The sequence below is a fragment of the Pseudophryne corroboree genome, chromosome 6 (genome assembly GCF_028390025.1).
Source record: "Pseudophryne corroboree isolate aPseCor3 chromosome 6, aPseCor3.hap2, whole genome shotgun sequence".
NCBI classification, from domain to species: Eukaryota; Metazoa; Chordata; class Amphibia; order Anura; family Myobatrachidae; genus Pseudophryne; species Pseudophryne corroboree.
The window spans coordinates 811,831,651-811,853,313 of record NC_086449.1 but is presented as its reverse complement, the minus strand read 5'-3'; the positions used below and the strand labels follow the sequence as shown (position 1 = coordinate 811,853,313).

At 48.7% G+C, this 21,663-nt stretch overlaps 1 protein-coding gene across 1 annotated transcript; it reads left to right on the top strand.

Annotated features, from left to right (window-relative positions):
* The first annotated feature begins 8,381 nt into the window (after window positions 1-8,381).
* On the top strand, window positions 8,382-16,701 carry LOC134933671 (E3 ubiquitin/ISG15 ligase TRIM25-like). The gene is made up of 2 exons (XM_063929048.1): window positions 8,382-9,004; window positions 15,185-16,701. Exons 1-2 carry the CDS (start codon window positions 8,382-8,384, stop codon window positions 16,164-16,166), a joined length of 1,605 nt encoding a protein of 534 aa, XP_063785118.1. The 3' UTR covers window positions 16,167-16,701.
* The last annotated feature ends 4,962 nt before the right edge of the window (window positions 16,702-21,663 follow it).

The window sequence follows — 21,663 nt, the reverse complement described above, 5'->3', positions numbered from 1 at the left end:
TTTTTGACCTTTAAAAGGGGCCCCAACACATTTTTCACCCCTCTCAATCTGAAATGGCTGCTAGTGTGTGTAGTACTGCTGTCTTGTTTGCTGGGGGATACCTGACACTGCTCCATGAGGCTACAATAAACCCAGGCCAGGAAAATCAACATGGTCAGCAGGTTGTACATGTTCCGCGTAGGCTGGCCATGGTTTGTTTTTTTAGTAGCCGTTTAAACTAAAACAAAATTGCTGATGACCATGTTATACAGATGCTCCGACTAAATGTAAATAACATTTTCCCTCTGTATGACCTTGTCAAACTGAACCTAGACTCTGACACAGTACGCTCTCGCTCTGTCTCAGGCCTGCACAAACTCCTGCCTGTGTTGCACTTTCTGGCTACTGGGAGCTTCCAGGCTGTGACTGCCGATGTAATTAGTATCTCATAGGCCACCTTTTTAAAATATGTAATTCAGGTGAGTTAACACATACATACACGTTTACGTCTAAGTGTTGCTTCTGTAATGTAATAGAACACAGTATTGTATTGCTTACAGGTCATGACACTCACCTTTAATTTTGGAATGGCCACTCAGGTTTTGGATGTCTTGGATGGCTACATAGATGCCTCTCTCTGCTTCCCTACCCTGGAGTCGCAGTGGCATGCAGTCAGGGTAGCTTTATGTGATCTTGCGGCCATGGTCAGTGTGCTGGGTGTCATAGATTAGACATACGTTGAGCTGAGGACACCTAGGGGTAGGCAATACATTTCTCTGACGTCCTAGTGGATGCTGGGACTCCGTCAGGACCATGGGGATTAGCGGCTCCGCAGGAGACAGGGCACAAAAATAAAGCTTTAGGATCAGGTGGTGTGCACTGGCTCCTCCCCCTATGACCCTCCTCCAAGCCTCAGTTAGGTTTTTGTGCCCGTCCGAGCAGGGTGCAATCTAGGTGGCTCTCTTAAAGAGCTGCTTAGAAAAAGTTATTAGGTTTTTTATTTTACAGTGAGTCCTGCTGGCAACAGGCTCACTGCAACGAGGGACTTAGGGGAGAATAAGTGAACTCACCTGCGTGCAGGATGGATTGGCTTCTTAGGCTACTGGACACCATTAGCTCCAGAGGGATCGAACACAGGCCCAGCCATGGAGTCCGGTCCCGGAGCCGCGCCGCCGACCCCCTTGCAGATGCCGAAAAGTGAAGAGGTCCAGAAACCGGCGGCAGAAGACGTTTCAGTCTTCATGAGGTAGCGCACAGCACTGCAGCTGTGCGCCATTGTTGTCACACACTTCACACCAGCGGTCACGGAGGGTGCAGGGCGCTGGGGGGGGCGCCCTGGGCAGCAATGATAATACCTTGTTCTGGCTAAAAAATACATCACATATAGCCCCTGGGGCTATATGGATGTATTTAACCCCTGCCAGGTCTCACAAACACCGGAGAAGAGCCCGCCGAAATAGGGGGCGGGGCCTATCTCCTCAGCACACAGCGCCATTTTCCTGCTCAGCTCCGCTGTGAGGAAGGCTCCCAGGACTCTCCCCTGCACTGCACTACAGAAACAGGGTAAAACAGAGAGGGGGGGGCACTTTTTTGGTGTTTTTTGATATAGTAAGCTGCTATAAAGGAAACAACACTTCTATAGGGTTGTTCCTATATATTTATAGCGCTTGGGTGTGTGCTGGCAAACTCTCCCTCTGTCTCCCCAAAGGGCTAGTGGGGTCCTGTCTTCAATAAGAGCATTCCCTGTGTGTCTGCTGTGTGTCGGTACGTGTGTGTCGACATGTATGAGGACGATGTTGGTGTGGAGGCGGAGCAATTGCCGGTAATGGTGATGTCACCCCCTAGGGAGTCGACACCGGAATGGATGGCTTTGTTTATGGAATTACGTGATAATGTCAGCACATTACAAAAATCAGTTGACGACATGAGACGGCCGGCAAACCAGTTAGTACCTGTACAGGCGTCTCAGACACCGTCAGGGGCTGTAAAACGCCCTTTACCTCAGTCGGTCGACACAGACCCAGACACGGACACCGAATCTAGTGTCGACGGTGAAGAAACAAACGTATTTTCCAGTAGGGCCACACGTTATATGATCACGGCAATGAAGGAGGCTTTGCATATCTCTGATACTGCATGTACCACAAAAAGGGGTATTATGTGGGGTCTGAAAAAACTACCTGTAGTTTTTCCTGAATCAGACGAATTGAATGAAGTGTGTGATGAAGCGTGGGTTAACCCCGATAGAAAACTGCTAATTTCAAAGAAGTTATTGGCATTATATCCTTTCCCGCCAGAGGTTAGGGCGCGCTGGGAAACACCCCCTAGGGTGGATAAGGCGCTCACACGCTTATCAAAACAAGTGGCGTTACCGTCTCCTGAAACGGCCGCCCTCAAGGATCCAGCGGATAGGAGGCTGGAAACTACCCTGAAAAGTATATACACTCATACTGGTGTTATACTGCGACCAGCCATCGCCTCTGCATGGATGTGCAGTGCTGGGGTGGTTTGGTCGGATTCCCTGACTGAAAATATTGATACCCTGGATAGGGACAGTATTTTATTGACTTTAGAGCAATTAAAGGATGCTTTTCTTTATATGCGAGATGCTCAGAGGGATATTTGCACTCTGGCATCGAGAGTAAGTGCGATGTCCATATCTGCCAGAAGAAGTTTATGGACGCGACAATGGTCAGGTGATGCGGATTCCAAACGGCATATGGAAGTATTGCCGTATAAGGGGGAGGAATTATTTGGGGTCGGTCTATCGGATTTGGTGGCCACGGCAACAGCCGGGAAATCCACCTTTTTACCTCAGGTCCCCTCCCAACAGAAAAAGACACCGTCTTTTCAGCCGCAGTCCTTTCGTTCCTATAGGAACAAGCGGGCGAAAGGACAGTCATATCTGCCCCGAGACAAAGGAAAGGGTAAGAGAGTGCACCAAGCAGCTTCTTCCCAGGAGCAGAAGCCCTCCCCGGCTTCTGCAAAGCCCTCAGCATGACGTTGGGGCTTTACAAGCGGACTCAGGGGCGGTGGGGGGTCGACTCAAGAATTTAAGCGCACAGTGGGCTCACTCACAGGTGGACCCCTGGATCCTGCAGATAGTATCTCAGGGTTACAGGTTGGAATTCGAGAAGTCTCCCCCTCGCCGGTTCCTAAAGTCTGCTCTGCCAACGTCTCCCTCAGACAGGGCGACGGTATTGGAAGCCATTCACAAGCTGTATTCCCAGCAGGTGATAGTCAAGGTACCCCTCCTACAACAGGGAAAGGGGTATTATTCCACACTATTTGTGGTACCGAAGCCGGACGGCTCGGTAAGACCTATTCTAAATCTGAAATCTTTGAACCTGTACATACAAAAATTCAAGTTCAAGATGGAGTCACTCAGAGCAGTGATAGCGAATCTGGAAGAAGGGGACTTTATGGTGTCCCTGGACATCAAGGATGCTTACCTGCATGTCCCAATTTGCCCTTCAAATCAAGGGTACCTCAGGTTCGTGGTGCAAAACTGTCATTATCAGTTTCAGACGCTGCCGTTTGGATTGTCCACGGCACCTCGGGTCTTTACCAAGGTAATGGCCGAAATGATGTTTCTTCTGCGAAGAAAAGGCGTATTAATTATCCCTTACTTGGACGATCTCCTGATAAGGGCAAGGTCCAGAGAACAGCTGGAGGACGTAGTAGCACTAACCCAAGTAGTGCTGCAACAGCACGGGTGGATTCTGAATTTTCCAAAATCTCAATTGACCCCGTCGACACGTCTGCTGTTCCTGGGAATGATTCTGGACACGGTTCAGAAAAAGGTGTTTCTTCCGGAGGAGAAAGCCAGGGAGTTATCCGAACTTGTCAGGAACCTCCTAAAACCAGGGAAAGTGTCTGTGCATCAATGCACAAGAGTCCTGGGAAAGATGGTGGCTTCTTACGAAGCGATTCCATTCGGCAGATTCCACGCACGAACTTTTCAGTGGGATCTGCTGGACAAATGGTCCGGATCGCATCTGCAGATGCATCAGCGGATAACCTTATCGCCACGGACAAGGGTGTCTCTTCTGTGGTGGTTGCAGAGTGCTCATCTGTTAGAGGGCCGCAGATTCGGCATACAGGACTGGGTCCTGGTGACCACGGATGCCAGTCTGAGAGGCTGGGGAGCGGTCACACAGGGAAGAAACTTCCAGGGAGTATGGTCAAGCCTGGAGATGTCTCTTCACATAAATATACTGGAGCTAAGAGCGATTTACAATGCTCTAAGCCTGGCAAAACCCCTGCTTCAGGGTCAGCCGGTGTTGATCCAGTCGGACAACATCACGGCAGTCGCCCACGTAAACAGACAGGGCGGCACAAGAAGCAGGAGAGCAATGGCAGAAGCTGCAAGGATTCTTCGCTGGGCAGAAGATCATGTGATAGCACTGTCAGCAGTGTTCATTCCGGGAGTGGACAACTGGGAAGCAGACTTCCTCAGCAGACACGATCTACACCCGGGAGAGTGGGGACTTCATCCAGAAGTCTTCCACATGATTGTGAACCGTTGGGAAAAACCAAAGGTGGATATGATGGCGTCTCGCCTCAACAAAAAACTGGACAGGTATTGCGCCAGGTCAAGAGACCCTCAGGCAATAGCTGTGGACGCTCTGGTAACACCGTGGGTGTTCCAGTCAGTGTATGTGTTTCCTCCTCTGCCTCTCATACCAAAAGTACTGAGAATTATACGGCAAAGGGGAGTAAGAACGATACTCGTGGCTCCGGATTGGCCAAGAAGAACTTGGTACCCGGAACTTCAGGAGATGCTCACGGAAGATCCGTGGCCTCTACCTCTAAGACGGGACCTGCTTCAGCAGGGACCGTGTCTATTCCAAGACTTACCGCGGCTGCGTTTGACGGCATGGCGGTTGAACGCCGAATTCTAAGGGAAAAAGGCATTCCGGAAGAGGTCATTCCTACCCTGGTAAAAGCCAGGAAGGAGGTGACTGCACAACATTATCACCGCATTTGGAGAAAATATGTTGCGTGGTGTGAGGCCAGGAAGGCCCCGACGGAGGAATTTCAACTGGGTCGATTCCTACATTTCCTGCAAACAGGATTGTCTATGGGCCTCAAATTAGGGTCCATTAAGGTTCAAATTTCGGCCCTGTCCATTTTCTTCCAGAAAGAATTGGCTTCAGTTCCTGAAGTCCAGACTTTTGTAAAAGGAGTACTACATATACAGCCCCCGGTTGTGCCCCCAGTGGCACCGTGGGATCTTAATGTAGTTTTGGATTTTCTCAAATCCCATTGGTTTGAGCCACTCAAATCGGTGGATTTGAAATATCTTACATGGAAAGTAACCATGCTACTGGCCCTGGCTTCAGCCAGGAGAGTGTCAGAATTGGCGGCTTTATCGTATAAAAGCCCATATCTGATTTTCCATTCGGACAGGGCAGAACTGCGGACGCGTCCTCAGTTTCTGCCTAAGGTGGTGTCAGCGTTTCACCTGAACCAGCCTATTGTGGTGCCTGCGGCTACTAGCGATTTGGATGATTCCAAGTTGCTGGACGTTGTCAGGGCATTGAAAATATATATTTCAAGGACGGCTGGAGTCAGAAAATCTGACTCGCTGTTTATACTGTATGCACCCAACAAGCTGGGTGCTCCTGCTTCTAAGCAGACGATTGCTCGTTGGATTTGTAGCACAATTCAACTTGCACATTCTGTGGCAGGCCTGCCACAGCCTAAATCTGTCAAGGCCCATTCCACAAGGAAGGTGGGCTCATCCTGGGCGGCTGCCCGAGGGGTCTCGGCATTACAACTCTGCCAAGCAGCTACGTGGTCGGGGGAGAACACGTTTGTAAAATTCTACAAATTTGATACCCTGGCTAAAGAGGACCTGGAGTTCTCTCATTCGGTGCTGCAGAGTCATCCGCACTCTCCCGCCCGTTTGGGAGCTTTGGTATAATCCCCATGGTCCTGACGGAGTCCCAGCATCCACTAGGACGTCAGAGAAAATAAGATTTTACTTACCGATAAATCTATTTCTCGTAGTCCGTAGTGGATGCTGGGCGCCCATCCCAAGTGCGGATTGTCTGCAATACTTGTACATAGTTATTGTTACAAAAAAATCGGGTTGTTATTGTTGTGAGCCGTCTGTTCAGAGGCTCCTACGTTTGTCATACTGTTAACTGGATTCAGATCACAAGTTGTACGGTGTGATTGGTGTGGCTGGTATGAGTCTTACCCGGGATTCAAAATCCTTCCTTATTGTGTACGCTCGTCCGGGCACAGTATCCTAACTGAGGCTTGGAGGAGGGTCATAGGGGGAGGAGCCAGTACACACCACCTAGTGGTCAAACTTTTAAATTTTGTGCCCTGTCTCCTGCGGAGCCGCTATTCCCCATGGTCCTGACGGAGTCCCAGCATCCACTAGGACGTCAGAGAAATGTATTGCCTACCCCTAGGTGTCCTCAGCTCAACGTATGTCTAATCTAGGACACCCAGCACATTGACGGTCCGCGATTAGGCCACGCCCCCAACCCCCAGCAGGCACAGCAATGAGATAGGGCTCCCCTGTATCAAGTGCCCTGGGCCCCCCGGACTCATAATCAGCCCCTGGAAGCATGCCAGCAGCTCACAGAGCGCTGGGCATGCTCCCTCACTGACGAAAACGGGGCCCTCCCGTGAAGCCACGCCCCCTTTTCGCCGAGTGTATTTCCCTCCTTCTGCCTGGAGAAAGCTCCTGCAGAAAGCTGGGAGGTCTGCACCCCTGCCTGTGCCATGCCCAATGCCCATGCTATCTGCTTCTGCTCCTAGTCTCCTGTAGATTTGGCCAGATCTCTGTGACTCATTTGACTAACTCCGCCCACTGTTGTGACTCCGCCCAGCGTTAGCAAATGAATCACAAGGTCACAGAATAGGGCTATTATATAGGAGATTATACTGCACAGGACTATGGTGTATTCTCTACAGTGCATTGCTGTTATTACTCTGGTACATTATCATGCATGCACTAGCAGTATATACCGTATATATTTATCAAGGGGCCCAGACCATGCACTCTTTTAATAGGCAAACCAATGTGGTGGCTGGCCACACCCCTTCTGGATACTGGCCACACACCCTCTGGAGACTGGCTACACCCCTATACATGACCTCCTACCATAGCATCCCCCCGGTGGGCCCTTAATGCCTCAGTCCGATACTGTCTGTGTCTACCTGTAATAAATCAGGTATTATCAACAACAAATAAAAGACATAATCAGCATACTTTATTCTTCATTGCTATAAGGTGACATCAGAACAGAACACGCCCACTCATACTAGGAAGAAAAAGCACTTTTTGTGATTACATTTATCTCCAACTCAGAATAAGGCCCAATATGTATCTTTATCAGTCATACATATTATGTGTCCCTAAAGGGGGTACACGCGGAGATATCCGTGCATAAATTCTAAGCAATCTGACTAGATTGCTTAGAATTTAAGCACAGAACTCTGTGTGTATGCCCCACAGTGATAGTGATGCACGTCCCCGCGCGTCGCTGTCGCCGGTGCTAGATTGAGCCTGCGTGCAGACCAGGGGCGTAGCCAGAACTTTGTGGGCCCCATAGCAACATTTTGAAGGGGCCCCCGTCCCAATGCTTCTAGAGACACTTCTCTGCAGCAGTTGTTAATTTTATGCCCTACATTAGTGCCCTTGTTCATTTTCTGAACCATAGTAGAGCCTCATTAATGTGATGCCCCATAGTAGTGCCCTAGTTTCTTTTATGAATCGCAGTAGTGCTTAAGTTCCTCCTATGTCACAATTCAGAGCTGCCAGTACACATTATGCTGCACAGTACCCCCAATTCACATTATGATATATAGTGCTCACTGTTCACATTGTGACACATTACAGTGCCCCGGTTCGTATTATATAACATTAAAATGCCCTCCAGTTCATTTTATACCACACTACAATGAGCAGGTCCAGGGGCATACCTAGATATATTGCAGGCCCAAAGGAAAAGGTCTGAAAGAACTCCTACATACCACCAAATGACAAAAAATGTATATAACTCATATAACTTTGATAGGGAAGGTGGGCCCCTCTCAGCTCTGGGCCCCATAGCAGCTGCACTGCCTGCACCTATGGTAGCTATGCCCTTGATGCAGACTCAATCTAGCACAGTGCTCATTTCACCGCTGGGTGAAATGTGCGCCCCCTCGCTCAGCTCACATCACGTCGTGCTGATCAGGGGGAGATATGTGTGCTGAGCAGTCTGTTCTAGAACGCTGAGCACACATCTCCCCCGTGTGTACAGCCCTTTAGTGTAACTGAGCCTGTAGCTATATTCTGAGTGACAGCTCCCCCTCCCCCTGTGTGCAGAATGTGACCTCACTGGTATCTGAGTGTCAGAGACTTTCACTTTCATTTCTCTCTCCTGCTGCCAGCGATGGCGTCTGCTGATCTGAGACAGGAGCTGGACTGTTCCATCTGCCTGAGCATTTATACAGATCCTGTAACCCTGAGATGTGGCCACAACTTCTGCCGGGTCTGTATTGATCGTGTGCTGGATACACAGGAGGGGTCTGGAGCTTATACCTGTCCTGACTGCAGAGCAGAGTGTCAGGAGCGTCCTGCACTGCAGAGGAACATAACGCTGTGTAACATAGTGGGGAGGTTCCTGTCTACTCGGCCAGATCAGGAGGAGACAGGGATCTTCTGCACTTACTGTGTGGCCTCTCCTGTCCCTGCTGCTAAATCCTGTCTGCTGTGTGAGGCTTCTCTGTGTGATAAACACCTGAGAGTACACAGCAAGTCAGCAGAACACGTCTTATGTGATCCCACCACTGCCCTGGGGAACAGGAAATGCTCCGTCCATAAGAAGATCCTGGAGTATTACTGCACTGAGGACGCTGCCTGTATCTGTGTGTTCTGTTCAGCTGGAGAACATCGGGGACACCATGTGGAGATGTTGGATGAGGCCATTAAGAAGAAGAAGAAGAAGAAGCTGGGAAATGTTCTGCAGAAACTGACCATAAAGAGAGAGGAGACTGAGAAAAGAGCCCAGAGTCTGTGTTAGGCGCCGGGGTCCGCTCGGCCGTGCGGCCCGGCGCCTAGCAACCAGGGACGCCGGGCGCGTTCAGCCGCCGGCTCCCTGGCAACGCTGAGACGCCGGGCGCACGGAGCCGCCTCTGGCCTTAGCAACGGGGACGCCACGTGCAGCCGCGTTCCCCGTTGCTGGGTCTATCCTCATTGCCCTGATTATGTGCTGGCCGTGCAGCATGCAAGCTGCACGGCATTTCTTTTGATTGTCCTGTCTGGATCCTGATTGGAGGATGCCTGAATAAAGGCATCCTCAGGACTTCCTACAGACGCCGGTGATAGTTTCCTGTTTGCCTTGTCTGCTGCAGAGAGTTCCCAGTCCCGGTCTATTCGGTTGTTCCTGTCCTCAGAGATCCTGTACTCGGAAGTTACCATCTGTTCCTGGAGTCTGACCGAGCACCTTTAACATCTGGTGGTGTTCGTGAGTCGCGGCGCAGCCGTGTGTTGCGGCTTGTCCGCTACTGTTTATTATTTTGTTTATATTGTGTTCTGGAGTTTTGCGGAGGATTCCGCTTCCACAGATCCACTCTGGTGTCCAGCGGTGCCGGATAGGAGTGTCGGATCAGTGGATCTTTGGTTGTCCTTTTCTCTGGCGGCTAGTCCGCACATACCTTTTGGTTTAGTTAGTCAGCTTGTAACCCCTGGCCGTGTTGCTTAGTCAGAGGGCCCCTTGTTATCACCCTGTCTCGGACTTCCCCTTGTCTCCCATTAAGACCTGCGGGGGCATCGGGGTTGGGCAGACATAATCCGCCCTTCGAACGCGGCTGCCATGAGCTCAAGCAACCATAGTCTCGCAGGGGATTTCTGATAACACGGGCGAGACAACGGAGTTAGGGCGCCAGGGGTTACTAGGCCTTCCAGCTCCCACAACCAGCTTATTTTCCTGAACTCAGATCCCTGTCATAAGATCTCCTCCGGTCTGGAGTTCAAGAATCATAACATTATCACCGGCCAGACAAAAGAAAAAATTTGAACAAGAGTTAATTTTTTCACTTATTCAGTTGGGAGAATTTTGTCGGCCTCATGAATCCCACCGGGGTTGGGCCAAATCCTGGCCAGTTTCTAGTTAGTCAGATTCAGGAACTTACTCAGATGGTTCAGGATCTGTCCCTCCGGGTGAGCTCACAGGAAGATCTGTTACGGACCTCCCCGAGGGTCGTCCCTGAACCAAAAATGCATCTGCCTGACCGTTTTTCTGGGGATAGAAAGCAGTTTTTTAATTTTAAAGAATCTTGCAAACTGTATTTTCGTTTAAGACCAGTTACCTCAGGTACAGAGGCTCAGCGGGTTGGGATTATTATTTCTCTGCTCCAGGGGGATCCTCAGACCTGGGCTTTTGGTTTAAAGACAGACGATCCGGCCTTATCGTCTGTAGACGCCTTTTTAAAATCTTTAGGGCTATTGTATGACGACCCTGATAGAGAGGCATCCGCAGAAAGTCAGTTGCGTACTCTTAGACAGGGTAGGAATCCCGCAGAGAATTATTGTACGGAGTTTCGCCGTTGGTCGAACGACTGTGGCTGGAATGACCCAGCCCTGCGCAGTCAGTTTCGCCTCGGCTTATCTGAATCTATAAAAGACAGTCTCCTCCAGTATCCCGCTCCTGCGACCCTCGATAACCTCATGGAGCTCTCTATTAAGATAGATCGTCGGCTCAGAGAGCGGAGGGCTGAAAAAGGGGCATCTGTCGGGTCCTCTTCCTGGGTTCCTTCCATTCCTGTAGACATAGAGGAGCCTATGCAGATAGGTCTCTCCAAATTGTCTCCGGAAGAAAGAACCAGGAGGCAAAATTCTGGTCTGTGTTTATACTGCGGAGGTAAGGGACATTTTGCCCGTAGTTGTCCAAACAAGTCGGGAAACTTCCTGACCAAGTGAATTGTGAGGGGGTTCACTTTGGTCTGCAGCTCATCTCCTCAAATAATTCACTGTTGGTTCCTGTTAAAGTTTCCTATGGCAGCCTCTGTTCCTCGGTCTCTGCTTTTGTGGACAGTGGAGCTGCAGGAAACTTTATGGATTTAACATGGGCCAAGGCCTTAGGTATTCCTCAGCTAACCTTGAATAGGCGTATCACCATGCATGGTTTAGACGGGAGTCCCTTGTCCAATGGGGTTATTTCTCTATGTACACCTCCAGTTTTGCTCTCGGTGGGAGCTTTGCATTCTGAAAAGATTGAGTTTTTCCTTACCCATTGTCCAGCAGTTCCTGTGGTTCTGGGTCACCCTTGGCTGGCCTTTCATAATCCCATCATAGATTGGCAGTCCGGGGAGATCCTACAATGGGGTACCATCTGTGATAAAGAATGTATTACGCTTCCTATCCGAGTAGCTGCCGCCGGTTCCGCACATATTCCTGGGGAATACCAGGATTTTGTTGATGTGTTTTCCAAGGGCAATGCAGATATTTTGCCTCCCCATAGGCCTTATGATTGTACCATTGAGTTAATTCCTGGTGCCACGTTGCCTAAAGGAAGGTTATATGCATTATCTGGTCCTGAGACTGTGGCCATGAATGAGTATGTGAAAGAAAGCCTTGGGAAAGGGTTTATCAGGCCATCTAAATCCCCTTTAAGTGCAGGGTTCTTCGTAGAGAAGAAGGACGGTTCACTCAGACCCTGCATTGACTTTAGAGCTCTGAATAAAATCTCAGTAAAGAATACTTACCCTCTGCCGCTGATCTCTGTCATCTTTGATCAGCTACGTTCGGCTGTTATTTTCTCTAAGATTGATCTGAGAGGAGCATATAACCTCATCAGAATCAAGTCAGGGGATGAGTGGAAAACGGCATTTAGTACTCAGTCAGGCCACTATGAGTATCTGGTCATGCCATTCGGCCTATCTAACGCTCCGGCAGTTTTCCAGGATCTCATTAATGATGTGCTCCGTGAGTTTCTGGGAAGATTCGTCGTGGTCTATTTAGACGATATTTTGATATATTCTGACTCCGTGGAACAGCATGTTACCCAGGTGCGTCAGGTGCTAAAGAAATTACGTGAAAATCACTTATATGCCAAACTGGAGAAGTGTGAATTTCATGTCACAGAAGTATCCTTTTTAGGGTACATTATTTCCCCTCGGGGATTCCGAATGGAACCAAAAAAGCTCCAGGCCATCCTTAGTTGGGCGCAACCCACCAATTTAAAAGCAATTCAGCGCTTTTTAGGGTTTGCAAACTACTATAGAATATTTATTCACTCTTTCTCTGACCTAGTAGCTCCTATTGTGGCACTTACTAAGAAGGGAGCAGATCCTACCAATTGGTCATGTGAAGCTGAGTTATCTTTTCAGGCCTTAAAACAAGCCTTTGTCTCAGCCCCTGTCCTTAGACATCCCAACCCAGAATTACCCTTCATTGTTGAGGTTGATGCCTCGGAGGTTGGAGTAGGGGCTATCCTGTCTCAGAAGGATCCAGATTCCCTTGAGTTACATCCTTGTGCCTTTATGTCCAGGAAATTCTCATCTGCAGAATCCAACTACGACGTTGGTAACCGGGAATTGCTGGCTATTAAATGGGCTTTCGAGGAGTGGAGACATTGGCTTGAAGGAGCGACCCATACCATTTCAGTTTTGACTGATCACAAAAATCTTCAATACATTGAATCGGCTAAACGACTGAATGCCCGACAGGCTCGTTGGGCTTTATTTTTTACTCGTTTCAAATTCATTATCACCTTCAGACCAGGTTCCAAGAATACCAAGGCAGATGCCCTGTCACGCAGTTTCCTTCCGGTTCAAGACAACAGTCCTGTTACTCCCATACTTCCGTCTTCAGTCATTCAGGCAGGTCTCACACAGGATGTATTTTCCCAATTAAAGCTGCTTCAACATCAAGCTCCTGGAAATACTCCTCCTGGTCGTCTTTTTGTCCCTGAGTTTTTGAGAGCAACTGTTTTGGCAGAGTTTCATGATAGCAAAGTTGCCGGGCATCCTGGAATCGCCAAGACTTTGGAATTGGTATCCCGCTCAGTATGGTGGCCTGGTCTTTCCAAAGACATTAAAGAGTTTGTTTTTTCGTGTCAGGTCTGTGCACAGCATAAAGTTCCTCGTTCTTTGCCTATTGGTCAACTTATGCCCTTGAATGTTCCCCTTAGGCCATGGTCGCATATCTCCATGGATTTTGTGGTGGACCTCCCTCTGTCAGCAGGATGCCGAGTCATATGGGTAGTTGTGGACCGTTTTAGCAAAATGGCCCATTTCATTGCTCTTCCCCGATTGCCATCTGCCCAGGGATTGGCAGTCCTGTTCCTCCGTCATGTTTTCAGACTCCATGGGTTACCCACCGATATTGTTTCTGACAGGGGTCCACAATTCATTGCGCAATTTTGGAAATCTTTTTGTGCTTCGTTAAAGATGAAATTATCATTAACCTCCGGCTATCATCCACAATCCAATGGACAGACTGAGCGAGTTAACCAATCTCTAAAACAATATTTGCGTTTGTACTCGGCCAAACTCCAAAATGACTGGTCTGAGTTTCTTCCATTGGCGGAGTTTGCTTATAATAATGCCTGTCATTCCTCCACCAATGTGTCTCCATTTTTTGCAGTTTTTGGTTTCCACCCCAGAGCTAATTCATTTTTTCAACATTCCTCTGTCTCCTCTCTGGCCCTGACCTCTCATCTTAAACTTATTTGGAAAAAAGTGCACCTGGCTCTCAGAAAAGCAGCTTTCCGGGAAAAGAAATTTTCTGACAGGCTCCGGCGGCCGTGCACTTTTAAAGTAGGAGACAGGGTGTGGTTGTCGACTCGCAACATCAAACTTCGACAAACTTCAGCCAGATTGGGTCCTAGATTTATTGGACCATTTCTCATTATCAAAAAAGTCAATCCAGTTGCTTTCCGGTTACGTTTACCAAAAACTTTACGGATCGGAAATACCTTCCATTGCTCATTGCTTAAACCATATGTTTCGCCCAGCAGATTTCCTCTTAAAAAATCTCAGGGGAGATCACCAGTTAATGTACAGGGTCAGCAAGAGTTCTTGGTTGAGAAGGTTCTCGATTCCAAGTTGTCCCGGGGTCGGCTTTATTTTTTGGTGCATTGGAGAGGTTATGGGCCAGAGGAAAGGTCGTGGGTCCTGGATGAAGACCTTCATGCCCCGAGGCTGAAAAGGGCATTTTTTCATGAATTTCCTCGGAAACCTGGCTTTGGGGGTTCCTTGACCCCTCCTCAAGGGGGGGGTACTGTTAGGCGCCGGGGTCCGCTCGGCCGTGCGGCCCGGTGCCTAGCAACCAGGGACGCCGGGAGCGTTCAGCCGCCGGCTCCCTGGCAACGCTGAGACGCCGGGCGCACGGAGCCGCCTCTGGCCTTAGCAACGGGGACGCCACGTGCAGCCGCGTTCCCCGTTGCTGGGTCTATCCTCATTGCCCTGATTATGTGCTGGCCGTGCAGCATGCAAGCTGCACGGCATTTCTTTTGATTGTCCTGTCTGGATCCTGATTGGAGGATGCCTGAATAAAGGCATCCTCAGGACTTCCTACAGACGCCGGTGATAGTTTCCTGTTTGCCTTGTCTGCTGCAGAGAGTTCCCAGTCCCGGTCTATTCGGTTGTTCCTGTCCTCAGAGATCCTGTACTCGGAAGTTACCATCTGTTCCTGGAGTCTGACCGAGCACCTTTAACATCTGGTGGTGTTCGTGAGTCGCGGCGCAGCCGTGTGTTGCGGCTTGTCCGCTACTGTTTATTATTTTGTTTATATTGTGTTCTGGAGTTTTGCGGAGGATTCCGCTTCCACAGATCCACTCTGGTGTCCAGCGGTGCCGGATAGGAGTGTCGGATCAGTGGATCTTTGGTTGTCCTTTTCTCTGGCGGCTAGTCCGCACATACCTTTTGGTTTAGTTAGTCAGCTTGTAACCCCTGGCCGTGTTGCTTAGTCAGAGGGCCCCTTGTTATCACCCTGTCTCGGACTTCCCCTTGTCTCCCATTAAGACCTGCGGGGGCATCGGGGTTGGGCAGACATAATCCGCCCTTCGAACGCGGCTGCCATGGGCTCAAGCAACCATAGTCTCGCAGGGGATTTCTGATAACACGGGCGAGACAACGGAGTTAGGGCGCCAGGGGTTACTAGGCCTTCCAGCTCCCACAACCAGCTTATTTTCCTGAACTCAGATCCCTGTCATAAGATCTCCTCCGGTCTGGAGTTCAAGAATCATAACAGTCTGCAGGAGCGCAAGAGAGAAGAACAGGGAAAAGCAGATGGTGTAACAGAGACAGTCACTGCCCTGTTTAGAGACATCAGGAGACAGCTGGAAGACCTGGAGAAGAGAGTCCTGAGTGAGATCTCCAGGCAGGAACAGCGCGTTTCACTCTCAGTCTCTGATCTGATCCAGCAGCTGGAAATAAAGGACGAGCTGTCCAGGAAGATGCGTCACATTGAGGAGCTGTGTAACATGTCTGACCCAGTGACTGTCTTACAGGAACCAGACACAGGGGACTTGTGTGATACTGAGGCCACAGAGAGACATTATAACCAGGTCCATGGTGCAGGAGATCTGGATGTGGGTCTCATCTCAGGGACATTACATACATTATCTGGTATAATAACAGGTATAAATACAGGGATCTATGTGCAGGAAGCTACAGAACTATTACTGGATGTGACCACAGCTGGTAATAATATACAGATATCAGGTGACAGGAAATCTTCATCTAGGTCACCATATCTGAATCACCCAGTAACACCAGAGAGATTTCAGTGTGAGCAGGTAATAAGCATCAGGAAATTCTCCTCAGGGCGACATTACTGGGAGGTGGATGTCAGTAAGTCAGTGTTCTGGAGGGTGGGGATGTGTTATCCCAGTATAGACAGGAGAGGAGATCAGTCACACATTGGGTATAATAACAAGTCCTGGTGTCTGTGTTGGAGTGGGTGGAATAATCAGTACTCAGTAAGACATGACAGTACAGTGATCCAGTTACCTGACAGTATCCCCTGTGACAGAGTGAGGGTATATCTGGATTATAAGGCAGGACAGCTGTCCTTTTACTCTCTGTGTGACACCATCAGACACTTACACACCTACACTGCCGCCCTCACTGAGCCCCTCCATGCTGCATTATGTGTTGGGGACAGTTTTTTTGATCCTAAAGGTTCTATAACTATATCTGGGGGAGTCAGGAGCTGGGAGAAATTACCATAGGAAATCCTCCCAGAGACTGGTGACATCACAGGGAGGGGAATATGATTGGTGAAGCACTCAGCCAATAGAATGTAGCAGTAGGTGGAGCTACAGCTGAGACCCTCCCAGTATATGACCACATGACCAGTGTGTCTGGAGCTGTTCCCTTATTGGTGTGTTGCTGTCATTATAACTATATAAATACACATCTCTGCCTCTGACACCTGTGATTGGCTGGAATATCTGTCTGTGCTGATGTCAGTATAGTGTGATGGTGACATTATGAGTGACATCATTGTGACTACATCCCCGGCCCATCACCACACACCTGACCATAGGAAGGACAGCCCAGCACAGAGCCGGATCAAGGCTATGGGGGGCCCGGGGCACTTCAAACAGCGGGGCCCCTAAGAATCGGGCAGGCAATTTTATATATATATACCTGGGATGATTTGCTACCTGGTGTTATTATCTGATGTATAGCTGTTACAGATAACCTCCTGAGGAAGGCCCATTTTGGGCCGAAAGCGCTTGAGGATACCATTCAAGTGGAATATGTAACGTATATCACAATAAAATGAGAACCGTTTGCATATTTTGAAAAATCTGGAGAGTGCCTCCATTGTTTCTCTATATATAGATATAGAGATATAGATTTATATATATATATATATATATATATATATATACACACACACACACACAGCCAATTTTATACACAGCAGCATAATAAAAAAACAACATTATGGGGTACATTTACTAACATTCGTAATTCCCGAAAATAGGTCAAAGTTCAATCACGAATGACATCGACAGTGTAAAACTGCAACTTTTTGAATTTATTACGATGGATTTACTAAGCTGTCGTATTCGTGTTTTTCTTTTCTTCCGATGTCGATGTCATTCGTTTTTTTTTTACCTAATTTTACGGCAGTGATTAGCAAAACACTGCCTTTTTTTTTTTACAATCAATCTCGGCCGGATCTGTGTGATCCGTGCTGGGGTTCTTTTTTTTTTTTTTTTTAATTAAACAATGTAAAATCCCCAAAAAAAATGCGTGGGGTCCCCCCTCCTAAGCATAACCAGCCTCGGGCTCTTTGAGCCGATCCTGGTTGCAGAAATATGGTGAAAAAAATGACAGGGGTTCCCCCATATTTAAGCAACCAGCATCGGGCTCTGCGCCTGGTCCTGGTCCCAAAAATACGGGGGACAAAAAGAGTAGGGGTCCCCCGTATTTTTAAAACCAGCACCGGGCTCCACTAGCTGGACAGATAATGCCACAGCCGGGGGTCACTTTTATATAGTGCCCTGCGGCCGTGGCATCAAAAATCCAACTAGTCACCCCTGGCCGGGGTACCCTGGGGGAGTGGGGACCCCTTCAATCAAGGGGTCCCCCCCCCCCAGCCACCCAAGGGCCAGGGGTGAAGCCCGAGGCTGTCCCCCCCCATCCAATGGGCTGCGGATGGGAGGGCTGATAGCCTTTGTTGTAAAATAAAAGATATTGTTTTTAGTAGCAGTACTACAAGTCCCAGCAAGCCTCCCCCGCATGCTGGTACTTGGAGAACCACAAGTACCAGCATGCGGCGGAAAAACGGGCCCGCTGGTACCTGTAGTACTACCACTAAAAAAATACCCAAAAAAACACAAGACACACACACCGTGAAAGTATAATTTTATTACATACATACACACATACATACATACTTACCTTATGTTCTCACGCAGGTCGGTCCTCTTCTCCAGTAGAATCCAAGGGCTACCTGTTGAAGAAATTCTACTCACCAGATCCATGGGTCCAGGCTCCTCGGCAAATCCAGGGATAATCCACGTACTTGAATAAAACAAAAAAACGGTTGCCCGACCACGAACTGAAAGGTGACCCATGTTTGCACATGGGTCACCTTCCCACGAATGCCAGAAACCCACTTTGCCTTCTGGCTAAGTGGGTTTCTTCAGCCAATCAGGGAGTGCCACGTTGTAGCACCCTCCTGATCAGCTGTGTGCTGCTGTCCTCACTGACAGGCGGCACACGGCAGTGTTACAATGTAGCGCCTATGCGCTACATTGTAACCAATGATGGGAACTTTCTGCTCAGCGGTGACGTCACTTTAGGTCAACCGCAGGGCAGAAAGTTCCCATCATTGGTTACAATGTAGCGCATAGGCGCTACATTGTAACACTGCCGTGTGCTGCCTGTCAGTGAAGACAGGAGCACACAGCTGATCAGGAGAGTGCTACAACGTGGCACTCCCTGATTGGCTGAAGAAACCCACTTAGCCAGAAGGCAAAGTGGGTTTCTGGCATTCGTGGGAAGGTGACCCATGTGCAAACATGGGTCACCTTTCAGTTCGTGGTCGGGCAACCGTTTTTTTGTTTTATTCAAGTACGTGGATTATCCCTGGATTTGCCGAGGAGCCTGGACCCATGGATCTGGTGAGTAGAATTTCTTCAACAGGTAGCCCTTGGATTCTACTGGAGAAGAGGACCGACCTGCGTGAGAACATAAGGTAAGTATGTATGTATGTGTGTATGTATGTAATAAAATTATACTTTCACGGTGTGTGTGTCTTGTGTTTTTTTGGGTATTTTTTTAGTGGTAGTACTACAGGTACCAGCGGGCCCGTTTTTCCGCCGCATGCTGGTACTTGTGGTTCTCCAAGTACCAGCATGCGGGGGAGGCTTGCTGGGACTTGTAGTACTGCTACTAAAAACAATATCTTTTATTTTACAACAAAGGCTATCAGCCCTCCCATCCGCAGCCCATTGGATGGGGGGGGACAGCCTCGGGCTTCACCCCTGGCCCTTGGGTGGCTGGGGGGGGGGGACCCCTTGATTGAAGGGGTTCCCACTCCCCCAGGGTACCCCGGCCAGGGGTGACTAGTTGGATTTTTGATGCCACGGCCGCAGGGCACTATATAAAAGTGACCCCCGGCTGTGGCATTATCTGTCCAGCTAGTGGAGCCCGGTGCTGGTTTTAAAAATACGGGGGACCCCTACTCTTTTTGTCCCCCGTATTTTTGGGACCAGGACCAGGCGCAGAGCCCGATGCTGGTTGCTTAAATATGGGGGAACCCCTGTCATTTTTTTCACCATATTTCTGCAACCAGGATCGGCTCAAAGAGCCCGAGGCTGGTTATGCTTAGGAGGGGGGACCCCACGCAATTTTTTTTTAAAAAATAAGCACTTTCCCACCCCTTCCCACTGATATACATGCACGGATCTCATGGATCCGTGCATGCCTATCCAAACACGAATAAAAAAAAAAGTTCTGTTTTTTTTTAGCACTTTTTTACGAGTTGTAATTTTTCACGGCAGTGTTTGTTCTTTTTTTGCTTTGCACTTCTTAGTAAATGACCGAGATTCATACTTAAACAGCCGCGTTTTGACCGATGGTGTATTCATTCGTAATTTTTTACCTGAACTTGCAAAAAATTACGAATGCCCTCATCACTGCCGTGATTAGTGTTTAGTAAATGACCGAGATTAACCGAGATGACACTTTGAAGAAAAAACGGCATCTCGGTCAAAATCGGGAGCTTAGTAAATATACCCCTATGACAGCATGATGATTAAAAAAAAAAAATACACCCAGCTTAATGTTTTTCTCTGCAGCTGGCATGCTGCTTGTGACACAAGAGAGCTTGCCCTTCCATGCACGCTGGCTCCACACTCTACTCAGTGCCAGATTAAGGGCCTGGAGCTGAAACTTAAGAAGGGCCTATTGTGTGCCGCAGGGGGTGCGACCAGTGCTGTAGAGGTGAGGTTCAACCACCCCAACCTCCCTCACCTCTTCACATATAAAAGGCCCTGTTAACCACACACACATTTTGGTAAGCCAATATTTGTTACCCATGGGGTGGGCATATATCCCATCACCTTTGTTCATGCACATATGTTGCTGCCTTTAATACACTACACTACAGTACTTCACCTACCACCCATTGAAATACCTCTTGCCCATCAATCTGTGTTGTATCCAGAACTTTTTACAATGATTAGATACCATCTCTCAAACACTCCCTGATCCACTGACATGAAGCCTTTATACTAATGTTACTATTGCTGACATTTATTTTTACGTGTCCTCTGTCCTTTCATTTGTCTGATTGCTTCCCTCTATGTCTATTTGTTGTGTGTTGCTTTCACTCCTTTTCCAGTATTGCTTTCCCTGTCCCATGTATGTTTTATATTATGCTACAGTACCTCCTCATTTGTAAATACTGTATGGTGCTCTTCCCACTTTCATCTGTATTTCCATTACTGTCCCCTTCCTTCTCATCTGTTCTGTGTTGTGTACCTCCCTTACCCCTTCTCCTCCTCATCTGTTCTGTGTTGTGTACCTCCCTTACCCCTTCTCCTCCTCATCTGTTCTGTGTTGTGTACCTCCCTTACCCCTTCTCCTCCTCATCTGTTCTGTGTTGTGTACCTCCCTTACCCCTTCTCCTCCTCATCTGTTCTGTGTTGTGTACCTCCCTTACCCCTTCTCCTCCTCATCTGTTCTGTGTTGTGTACCTCCCTTACCCCTTCTCCTCCTCATCTGTTCTGTGTTGTGTACCTCCCTTACCCCTTCTCCTCCTCATCTGTTCTGTGTTGTGTACCTCCCTTACCCCTTCTCCTCCTCATCTGTTCTGTGTTGTGTACCTCCCTTACCCCTTCTCTTCATATGTGTCTGTCCACTATTATGTCCATTTTCCATCATTGTGTCCCAATTTCTTCCTCGTTGTGCCCAGTATCGTGCTCTCACCTCCTGCCCCTCTTCAACTGTGTCCATTGTTATGATCTCTCCCCCACTTCTCTGTCAGTTATTGTGTTTCTCTCTCCTTTCTTCTCCTCTGTGTTCATTTTTATGCTCTTGTACCACCTTCTCCTGATAATCTTTGTCCTTTATAATATTCCCTCTCCCTCCATTGTATCCATTATTGTCCTCTCTCCCTCCACTGCTCCTCCTATGTCCTATTTTGGTGCTCTCTTACAACCCCCGCTGTCCATTATTATGTTTATCCCCTCTTCTCTGCAGTAACCATTATTGTGCCCCCCCCCCCCCCAATGTGTCCATTATGGTGTTCTCTCCCACCTCCTGTGTGTTGTGTGTCCATTAAGATGTCCACCTTACCCTCCTCTGCATCCATATCTATATTCTCTTACCCCTTCTTCCTCATGTCTCCACTCTCCATTAGTCCCCCCCTCAAATCTGTGTCCATTATGTGTGTCCCTTATGATTCACTCTCTGCATCAGAGTACTGTAGTTTACTTACCCTTTTTTCTCTTCTCTGTTCCTCTGTCTCGGCTCACCATTCAGTCTTCCATTTCCGCGGGTCTTCTCCTCCCCGACATGAGCTGGCAGGTCAAACTTGGCTGCTGCCATCAGTACAGTTTGGGTGCTCCCGGCGCTGTGATAGTTCAGGATGCAGGGTCGTTTCTTCAGTCAGCAACTGTGTCAATGGCGGTGCTCACATGGGGTCCAGCGCCCACCAGCAACTGTGTGTGTCATCATCCGGTGCAGCGGGGCTCAGACACA

Bases quoted from the DNA above. Each gene is read 5' to 3' on its own strand.
- LOC134933671 (XM_063929048.1), top strand. From the start codon at position 8,382: ATGGCGTCTGCTGATCTGAGACAGGAGCTGGACTGTTCCATCTGCCTG. The intron at 9,005-15,184 runs GTGTTAGGCGCC...GAATCATAACAG, and splicing joins GAGAAAAGAGCCCAGAGTCT to TCTGCAGGAGCGCAAGAGAG.